The sequence below is a fragment of the Megalops cyprinoides genome, chromosome 25 (assembly GCF_013368585.1).
Source record: "Megalops cyprinoides isolate fMegCyp1 chromosome 25, fMegCyp1.pri, whole genome shotgun sequence".
NCBI lineage: Eukaryota > Metazoa > Chordata > Actinopteri > Elopiformes > Megalopidae > Megalops > Megalops cyprinoides.
In genome coordinates this window covers 15,558,164-15,568,297 of record NC_050607.1, presented here as the reverse complement: position 1 = coordinate 15,568,297, position 10,134 = coordinate 15,558,164, and the positions used below count along the sequence as shown (strand labels likewise).

At 48.8% G+C, this 10,134-nt stretch overlaps 1 protein-coding gene across 1 annotated transcript in view; it reads right to left on the bottom strand.

Annotated features, from left to right (window-relative positions):
* Position 1: 1 nt before the first annotated feature.
* stab2 (stabilin 2) overlaps positions 2 to 10,134 on the bottom strand; it is a 37,649-nt gene continuing 27,516 nt past the window's right edge. The window contains exons 48-69 of the mRNA XM_036519735.1: positions 9,980 to 10,126; positions 9,657 to 9,803; positions 9,365 to 9,424; positions 9,043 to 9,219; positions 8,596 to 8,682; positions 7,985 to 8,131; positions 7,715 to 7,771; positions 7,272 to 7,395; positions 6,729 to 6,878; positions 6,501 to 6,605; positions 6,089 to 6,196; positions 5,728 to 5,921; positions 5,003 to 5,144; positions 4,567 to 4,700; positions 4,054 to 4,219; positions 3,810 to 3,916; positions 3,315 to 3,434; positions 2,828 to 2,977; positions 1,457 to 1,570; positions 1,138 to 1,269; positions 704 to 859; positions 2 to 446 (exon numbers count right to left, since the gene is read on the bottom strand). Coding sequence (XP_036375628.1) covers positions 387 to 446; positions 704 to 859; positions 1,138 to 1,269; positions 1,457 to 1,570; positions 2,828 to 2,977; positions 3,315 to 3,434; positions 3,810 to 3,916; positions 4,054 to 4,219; positions 4,567 to 4,700; positions 5,003 to 5,144; positions 5,728 to 5,921; positions 6,089 to 6,196; positions 6,501 to 6,605; positions 6,729 to 6,878; positions 7,272 to 7,395; positions 7,715 to 7,771; positions 7,985 to 8,131; positions 8,596 to 8,682; positions 9,043 to 9,219; positions 9,365 to 9,424; positions 9,657 to 9,803; positions 9,980 to 10,126 — 2,784 coding nt within the window. The 3' untranslated portion in view covers positions 2 to 386. The remainder of the gene's footprint in view (positions 447 to 703; positions 860 to 1,137; positions 1,270 to 1,456; positions 1,571 to 2,827; positions 2,978 to 3,314; positions 3,435 to 3,809; positions 3,917 to 4,053; positions 4,220 to 4,566; positions 4,701 to 5,002; positions 5,145 to 5,727; positions 5,922 to 6,088; positions 6,197 to 6,500; positions 6,606 to 6,728; positions 6,879 to 7,271; positions 7,396 to 7,714; positions 7,772 to 7,984; positions 8,132 to 8,595; positions 8,683 to 9,042; positions 9,220 to 9,364; positions 9,425 to 9,656; positions 9,804 to 9,979; positions 10,127 to 10,134) is intronic.

The window sequence follows — 10,134 nt, the reverse complement described above, 5'->3', positions numbered from 1 at the left end:
TTTTTTTGGCCAGTGGTGCTTTTATTACAGTGGATGGGGGGAGCAGTATACAGCTAATTATCAGGAACTTTGGAAAAAGTTCTTAGTCAATCACAAATCATTTAATTTCAGCCTATACAGAAATACCTCCCCCCAATACATATCTGTGAACACGAAACCACACGGATTAAGAAGAACAATGAGGTTGTGTTTGTGGTGTGATTGAGCTGATGTTTCATGCTCTGTTTTCAAAACTTCAATCAGTGGGCAGACTGCGGAAAGGTGGTGGTGTGGTGCCCTCCTCTGGCTGCTGTGGGTATAACATGTACCAGTATGACCTCTGCTTCATTCTTGGCAGAGTCAACATTTATGGGATGTCTGTGTGTCTGTGTGTGAGGGAATCTTCCTCAGCTGTCCTGGAGCAGTTCATAAGGGCCGTTCTCCACCAGGCAGTTTTCGTCTCCTTCCTGCAACGACACAGAGATGGATCACCGCTCCTGCGTTGTGAAGATGCTGCACCTGTGCTGGGTACATTGCTTACTAATCATTACAAGGCTTTGGATTGGATGGTGAAGCTGCTGCACCTGTTCTGAGTACAGAGGAAATGGGAGTATAGGAGTTCACAGTGCTGCACCACAGTGATATTAGAGAGAGGCCATTATGGGTCTGCAGTGACTGGTGTCCTAATAGAGAAAGAATGAAACTGAAGAGCAGAGCCACTCACAGAGAATGCCACATAGGTGGGTGTGGCTGAGGGGGTGAAGCTGGTGGGAGGGGAGCTTGAGTCGTAGACAGGGTTGCAGATGCTGGGGTTGAGATCGGGCTCGGGTTCGGGCGCGGGCTCGGGCTCCACCGGGCTGCCGTAGTCTCCGTCGTCATCCTTCACAGAGGCACAAGACACGGCATCACACCGGCCCTCAAACCAGGCACACGCACTAAAATACAGCTTTCGTTGCTGTGATGTACCAGCAAAATTATCGTGGGTGATTTTTTTTTTCATTGTAACTGAATGACAGTTAAGATTTAACCCTGACTGGCTCATGTCACACGGGGTGCCTCGGTTGATCATAAATTTTATTATCAAAATCACAAACCTATAGCAACAGAAATGAGTGAATGGATTACGCTGGCATCGTGGGCTCCCTGTGATGCACTCACCTTGAAGTAGTGGAACTGGAAGGGCTTCGCCCGGTGGCTGTAGAAGTGGTACCCTGCAAAACTGGCCGCCCCGATCAGCAGGACCACTAGCAGGACTCCCACGCTCATCCCGGCCTTGTGGCCTGCATGGAACTATGGGATGAAACGGGGTCAGAGGCGGGGTCAGAGAAGATTGCACTGCTTCCTGCGATAGCCCAGCTTGGAATGGCTTGGATTTAGCTTTGTTCAGAATGGCTGTATGTGATTGCAGCCAAGTGTCCTGTCCACAGAAACTGCACAGTGCTGAGCTTTACGACAGACAGGAAATTACGTCACTCGCCTCAGGCTCTGGGGGCGGGGCTTCTAGGGGCCCCTGGAGGACATGGATAATCCCATTGGATGCCAGGATGTCCCAGTCGATGAGGAAGCGGTCGTTAATGTAACGAGAGGATGTCTGTGGAGGATTATCAAGAAGCAGAGGAAGAGTAAGCTATTGAGCTCTGCTCAGTCCACACATACAGGGTGCCACCTTATTGCAGGAACAGAGATGCTGAAAAACCTTTCTAAGACCTTCCATTTTGTAAGACAACCCTCAATTTGTGCTGGGAAATGAGGCTTCATGAAACCCATAATGGACAGGACTGCTTGTTTTAGCCAATCTAAAAAATTTTACTCTCCACAGGAAAACAGGTATTATTGGTTCAGTCAGTGTAATTGATAACACATGGTACATCCACTTATTCTGTGATACACAAAGCCTCTGTCTTCCATTGCTATCCTAAAGTGCTCCTCAGGATAAAAATGTCTGAAAGTTTTGTTTCCTGGCTGACAAGGAAACATTTATTACTGGGAAAATTAAGACACCGGTCTGTTTCAAAGGATTAAATGGCCAAAATTTATGTTTAACACCTAGTTACTTCCATCAGAATGACACAGGGAACAGGACAGCAGCAATTTATTGATCATTTGCTTCACCTGTGTGAGAATGGAGTATCATGTTCCAGACAGCCAATCAAGATTGGTTTCAGAACCGGTGAGAGTTTACTTGTTTAAAGCTCAGCTGTTGTCCTTTTCCTCAGCATTTGTTTCTCGTTTGCTGTAAGAGTCTGTAGAGACATAATTTTTTGATGTTTGGCCTTTTTGCTCAGTTATACATTTTGAATAGGAATTCCTCGTTGGATTTAAACAGACTTCAATGGCAGTAGCCCTGTCTCCTGCAAGGAGATGCTTATACAATGACAGTGTAGGTAAGACCAGTCCATGAATGGAAACAATTTTGTTCCCTTACGTTGTATTGTTTGGATGGACTCATCCCTGAGCATGCAGATGGTTTATTTAATGCTGTGGTGTACAGCTCATACTCATGTTCTCTGTATTATGGTGCTGCCAGTTATTTTATGACACTTCTGTATTTCCCATAATATTTTGCTTTGTTGCGGGGAATTAGGTCTGGCTGTTCTTTTACTGTTTGGTTAAGTACATTTTAATTATCTTGAAACCACATGTCCACCATCTGCTCAGATCCGTCAAGCTGTTGTGTGAGTATCCGGTTGTATTTGCTATCGAGCAATATAGACTTCCTGTGGCTGAACGAGTTTATTGAATTAGGATCTAAAGGGGTCTTGCGTGAGGCTCTGAGAGGAGATCTCCACTTTTCTATGTTGCCTTGGGTAAAGTGATGACGACGGGTGAGGTTGAGGGCCTCCCTCACCAGCACGCTGGCGTTGTGGAAGTCGGCGATGCCCAGGACCCTGAGGCTGTGGCCCAGCCTGGTTCTGATCCGGCTGCCGTTGGTCAGGTCCTGGAAGTAGAGCGCACTGCCGTCCGAGAGGTGGTACTCCAGGTCCCGCTCCGACAGGGTCTGTCCCATAGATAGAGAGGATGGAATACGTCACATGGTGTGATGGAAATGACAGCTTGAGCAAGGAGGAGGAATGAAATGAGGACCATCTGCACAGCAGTGTAGGCACTGGACCATGGGCATTAATTCAGTGCCCTTTGACTATGGTACATGGGTGGTGCAGTACGCTTACGCAATGGACTATACATGACAACAAGACGATGGTGTTTTGTTACCCTGGAATGTGGACAATACTGTGGTGATTTGACACACTGGCATGTGGGCTGTACTGTGGAATATGTACTGCTGTAGTAAGAAAAGAACATAGATCACTTGGAACATGGAGGTGACCTCTGACCTGGTTCTCATCCAGACCGCTGTTGTCTGGCACAAACAGGGTGGACTGGATGGTCAGGTTGCTAAGGCGATTCACAAACTCCTTCCCCAGTTCTGAGTTGTTGGAGTAGTTCAGGATTTGCTGAAAGAAAGGAAACAATTAAGTAACTGAGCTGGAGGCTGTATCTCCAAGACAGAGCAGCAGTGCCTTGAGTTTGGTGTCGCTTTCAGATGTCAACTTGTTGTTCTAACTGCTACACAAGGTTGTTCATATGAGCTTGAATTCAGATAGCTCACACCCTACAACTGGAATAAAAGGAAAACTTACATGCCTGAATGTCATGTTGTATGCTGTGTTGAAGGTGGTTAAAGATTGTCTTTCTACAAATCAAGTGGAGGTTAGAAAACATGGACACTCTGGAAGGTGGAAAAGGCAGGAAGGTGGAAAAGGCAGACTTGGATGGGAGTGCTCACAGACAGGAAGTTAGAGAAGGAGGACTTGGATGGGGATACTCACAGACAGGAAGTTGGAGAAGGTGGGCTTGGCTGTGAGGACCTGCAGGAGGTTTCCGCTGCACTCGTACCCGTCGCCGATGTAGCCGGGCTTGCAGGCGCACTGCACGTCTGGGGCAGAGACACGGCAAACATTCGCCAATCGCCAACAATCTCCCTGTAGCCCTGCTCCTTCCCAGCCGGGCCCCCTTAGAATCGGAGACCTCACCCCCATGTCACCCCCCTCACCCCCGGCTCCTTGTCCTCACCCTTCATCCGGTAGCAGAAGGCGTCCCAGGTCTCGCTCAGGTTGACCCGGGTGCCGTAGTCCACGATGCCCACGTGGCCAAAGCCGCACTTGGGGTTGGAGTAGGTGGTGGGGTAGGCCACACGCTCCTTGTCCAGCCAGCCAGCGGCACACATGTTAAAGCCGGCCTGCGAGACACACACAGTCAGACATGCACACAGAGTGGGCTGTGGTGCAGTATGCAGGTGTAATGTGCTGTAGTTTGCTATAGTTCTCAGCAGTGCACCATAGTGTGATGTAGTTCCCTGTAGTGTGCAGTGGTTTGCTGTAATATGCTGGAGTGTGATGTAGTGTGCTGTAATACACTTTATTGTGCTGGAGTGTGCTGTGGTGATCTTTAGTACGCTGAAGTGTGCTATATTATGCTATGGTGCTCTGTAGTGTGCTAAAGTGTACCATATTGCGCTGCAGTGTGCTGAAGTGTGCTGTATTATACTGTATTGTGCTCTAGTGCCGTGGCCTGGCGCAGCCCCACCTGCTGGGCGTAGGAGAGCTGGGTGTAGGTGGCGATGGTGCCGCCCTCTTTCCTGCAGCCCTCCTGAGCATCGGTGTAACTCAGCTTGTACTGGCCAATCGGGGAGCGCAGGTGGAACACGCCCACTTTGGTGTCTGGTGAGGATGGAAAAAGGTGGGGCTAATTAATCCTAGCTGGTTACCTCATGTGTAGTCTGTGTCACCACGCTAAGGGTGAGGTGAAACAAACCAGGAAATACACAAAATTCAGACAGTTAAAGACCACAGACTACCATCACTGACTGAATAAAAGCATGTTACATGCCCAGAATGCAAAAACTTGATGTTGTGATTAAAGTGAGATGGACAGACGTTCCAGTCTGATGGAGACTGTTCGCACTGAGGTAGGCTGTGGCATGTTGTGATGCTTAGTAAGATGGAAGGCAGAGGCCACTTGCCCTCGAAGTGCAGGTCGGTGCACTGCGCGTCCGGGTGGCACTGCCCGTTGCCCTGGGCGCAGCGGTTGATTGGCAGCTCCTTCACCTCGCAGGTGATGCCGTCACCGATGTAGCCGCTTTTGCACTCGCACTTCCTCTTTCCCTGTGGAGGCACGCATGCACACACACACACACACACACACACACACAGCCATTGTGAATCTTCTCCCCCTAACAACACCCCTACATCAAGCATCTTTTCCGCCAAAAGTGTGTCTTCTAGGAAAATGTAATGGTATGAAACACTGTGTAACAATACAGCAAGCCAAGCTTACAGATACCAAGTAACCACTTCAGGAATGTAACGGTTTCCATTTCAGGAAAGTAACGGTTAATGAAATAAACAATCTCTTTCAGAACTTAAATGCATCATATTTGCCAATTATTTGGCATGAATAGCTTTCATCAATGCTTGCATTTTGAGGATGCTGCTTTAGAAGGAATACTGGCAAATGGGACGCATTAAAATTCTACAGGAGAGTTTTTTCCTCACTCATTTACTCATTCTCCCCAGGCACCTGCATTTTAGGAATGCAGGGCATAAACTGTAAGCAATAGCAGCAAAGTAACAGTTGCAAGATCTGAGTGAGCCCCCAAAGATGAATGAAGTCCAGTACCGCACACAGATTATGGGGTGTAAGCGTGTGGTTGTTCTCATGTAGGCTGCAGCGTTCCCCCTCACTCACCGGCCCTGTCATGGTGCAGGTGGCGTGCTCGTGGCAGCCCCCGTTGTCGTCAGCGGCGCAGGGGTCGATGGGGAGGCAGACGTAGCCGTCCCCGGAATGCCCCTTGGGGCAGCTGCATGTCACCTTCACGCCTTTCTGGGTGCACTTGGCCTCCGCCGCACAGCCGCCATTCAGCTGCTTACACAGGTCAGCGACTGGGGGGGGGGGGGGGGGGGAGGGAGGAAGGGGAGGAGTCAGGTGCGGGAAATGACATCATAGCGCCGGAGTGGGTGCCTAGTTGGACTGTTGTGTGTGCGTTTGTGTCCTTATGGAAGGGTAGGATGCTGTGTGTGTGTGTGTGTGTGTGGTTCGCCAGGCTCACGTGTGCAGGTGATTCCATCTCCCTCATAGAAGCGCTTGCACTCGCAGGTGTTGTTCTCCTTGCACACGGCATTCGGGGAGCAGGAGGGGGTGCAGACAGGATCTACGGCTGAGAGAGAAAGAGAGAGAGAGATCAGGCTCAGGACAGGAAACGTCAGGTTGCCCAGACAATCACCGTTTGTCTTAACAGTTTTTCAGCATAAGAAGCATTACAGCTTAGTGAAATTCAACTGAACTAAAGCACCAAAACATCATTCAGAAGCATCTCCCCACTAACCCCCAAGCTTAACATGCCTCAGCTGTTAATAAAATGAAAAAAAAAGGTGTCTGAGAGGCAAATTTTGGTTTTGGTCATGTCTTCTCTGTCTTGGCTGTGGTGTTGGATGCTGGGATGCTGTCAGGTTTAGCTTTACCTAATGGGGACTCGCAGCGCTTCCCGGTCCAGCCCTGGTCACAGACGCAGTTTCCCTTCCCCCTTATGCCCTCGTCACATGACCCGTGTTCCGTGCAGTTGCAGGCTGTAGTCGTGGAAACAGAAGGACACAAGCTATGGGTGAAGGACTTGCTGCCTATGGGAGTGCTAGCATGGTTTTAAAACATGACTGGTCTCCACCAACTAGGCCAAATAAAGACAGACTCACCTTGGCATTTTGGGCCATAGTGGCCCTGGAGACACAGCTCACAGGCCACGCCCTGGAAGCCGGCGTCACACGTGCAGTTTCCTGTGCCTAGGTGACCCTCATCGCATTTTCCACGGTTACTGCATATGGACTCTGGTCCTCCAGGGCAGGCTGGGGAGGTTTCGGGCGGGAAGGAGGTGGACAGACGGAAGACAATGGGGAAATGGGGAAAAGTGAGGGCAACTGAAAAGCACCATGGGATACATGCCAGTGATAATTTAACTGATCTGTAAAAATACATCTCCAACTCTGAATGGATGTACCCAATCGAATAATTGTTCAGTGTATCTATGCTGATACCTGTCTGTTTCACCTCCTCAACTACAGATAATATAAGACAAGATGTGTTCCAATTCCGATGGTTCCATTTTGAATATTGTCCTCAATGCAGCTACAGATTTGTCTCAGGAGCTTTTCCTCGCAACCTCTTGACACTCTGTTGCAGGACGACCTGCGTGCAGTATTCTGTGTGTGGCGTGTCAGCTGGAAACGGAGGGCTATTACCCAGGCAGTCGCGGCCGTAATAGCCAGCGCAGCACTTGGAGCGCCAGAAGACCGCTGTGCAAATGGACTGGCACCCCGACACCTTGGGCGAGAGGACGAGGGGAAGCTCGCACTTCTTCACCTCCTGTGGCAGGGGGAAAGGAACGGGCATGAGGCGGGTAAGCATCCGCAGAGAACTGTCACTGTGACTGTCGCCTGTCGGAGCCTTTGACCTGTCGAGAGTGCGGGCTTGGAATGCCTTTTATCGCCCACCTGCTCAAAGTCACAGGTGAGGTCATCTCCCACACCTCACTGACCTTTCCCCAGGGTCGGTCGGACCCCCTCCCACTCCCATCTGAAACTGACTGAATCTGCAGTGCTCGGACAGGGTGTGCTTTCAGTCTATATCCAGTTGACATGTTGGTGCAGAGACTAAAACAAAGGACAGCCTTAAAGCAAGGTACCTTGAGTTTACTTCCAGTGGGACACTTTGGTGTTCTTGTACAACGCCCACAGGGACCCTGTCAGACAGAAAAAGAAAAGACGACAAAATACTCTCGACAAAAAAATAGTAGAAAAAATAGTAGAATTACTAACCATTAGTTGGCCTCACAAGCTATATACCCTGGATGACTGGGATGGTAAACTTGTGCTTCACATTGTATGTGGTAACACTGTGGTAGTCTGTCATGTTCTTAAAGATGAAGCCATGGTGTATATGACGCAACACTCACATTGACACTGATGGTGTCTACGGTATCACAGCGCCCCCCTAGGCTGGGAGGACTCAGCAAGCAGTCGATCCCGTGAGCGATTCCGCCGTTGAAGGGCAGCTGTCGCTGCACGATCTTACACTTCCTGTCATTGAGGTAGAGGTCTCCCTGAGGGACGTGGGGAAACACCCAATTAGCTGTGCCTGAACATTGCAGCTGAAGGTACAATATTATAGCCATCTATTCTCATGCCAGGTGCATAATTCAGGGGTGAATGACAATGATCTGTAATTTTACACTGTATGTCTCACTGTGTGTGCACTACAACAATCAATTTAGCTCACCCTTTGTCATGTGGGTACCATTCAGAGTTTTGTACAATGACACTTATGAATTGAGCTTTGCAAAACAGGCTTTGTGCTTGTATTGAAAATTCTGTAGTAAAGCAGGTTCCACGTGCATGCTATCTGCTGGCGCCAGATGAGCTTTGTGGACTGAGTGTGGACTGTAAGTTACAAGCACAAACTGTGTACAAGTGCAAAATTCTGTTTCACAAGCATGCATTGCAGTTCAGACATAGGAATACTCTTGGCACTATTCTGACATCCTGATGTCCCTCCCACAGCACTCACTATGTTGTCTTGACCCCCGCATTTCACTTTCAAGCTGGAGCCCTGGAGAGTCTTCTGAGTGGCGTACACCAGTTCAGCTGCAAACACCTGGGAGGAGGGCAGTCACACAGGAAGTGAAGTAGGAGGAAGTGAAGTAACTAACTGTTCTGAAAAACTGTTGAGGTAAACCCGTGCCTTATGAGTTATGACAACGCTGTCTTTTACATTATCATCTTCCGGGAATCCCTTGACCACCTCTTTTTGGGGTCAAGAAATAATTTCGTAGTGTTTTTTTTTTCTGGCTTCCCTCTGGAAAATGCACTATGTTATAAGTACAATGCTTTGTGACAATCTTAACTGTAAAAATGTACGATAATAAATAAAATTTGATTGATTGATTGGAGACTCCTGGTTAGGCAGGCTACGATAATGGTCGGCGGGCAGCCAAGCGCCAGGAGCGGGACTCACCTTGGCATCCCGGACGATGTGGTACTTGAGGTACTCCAGCAGCTGCGGCCGGTTTTGGGTGCTGTAGAGGAAGTCCTTCTGGGCCTGGGGCAGGGCAGCCATGGCCTTGTCTGTGGGCCAGAGGATGGTCACCGGTTGGTGGATGTGGTCGTTCACCTGGTTCAGCACACCCGTGTCCTGGAGGAACAAGAAAGGCAATCGGGCAGGTAAGCGCAAAACAAGCAATGTTACACCAGCATAGAAAATTGAACTGATAAGAAGAATGTAATGTAATGTAATGTAATATGAATTTCAGAAAATCTTGGGAATGAATCAAACTAACCTCCAGCAGCTTGAAGAAAGTTTTGTACCCATGGGTTTTTGCCACATCTGTAAGGTTTTGCTGCACAAAGAGACAAGAATTAGTGCATCAACCCAGTCCACACACAGCTAGAAGAACTCACACATGAACAGGGCTACAGGACAGAAGTTACACCAATACAGACAGGATTGACTCATATGGAAGTTCCTAATTTGAATAAAATAACTCCAATACATTGAAAAAGGGTAGGATGACCTCATATTCTGATATTAAATGTAAGTATGAACGTGATGAAAATGGTTTGAATGCTCACTGTTTGGGAGATCTGCATCTGAGGGTCCTTGAGAGCAGCTTGGATGCTGTCCGGAATCAGAACAGAATCGATCTCATGGATGATTCCGTTCATGCTGACAGAGTCGCTGGAAACCACCTTTACCTGGCCATTGATAAATATGGTATCCTGCAAACAGTTCACACAGAGGGAAATATACAAATTATTCATCCACTCTGTTACAAACCGCTGTTTCTTAAAAAGGAGTTTACTCAGATTAGCAGTCTGGTTATAACTGAATGGCTGTGGTGTTGGTGTTTGCCAGATTGGAGGGCGATGCTGGAGGGGTTGCCAGGGTGGGTTACCTGGGAGTAGGTGATGGTGAGGGGCTCCCCCTGCAGGGTGGTGAGGTTCCTGGGCTTGCGCAGGTCCACCGGGCGCAGGATCATGCAGGAAACCATGTGGTACCTCAGGATCTGGGGCAGCAGGCCTTTATTACGCCACTCGGCCCACTGAGACA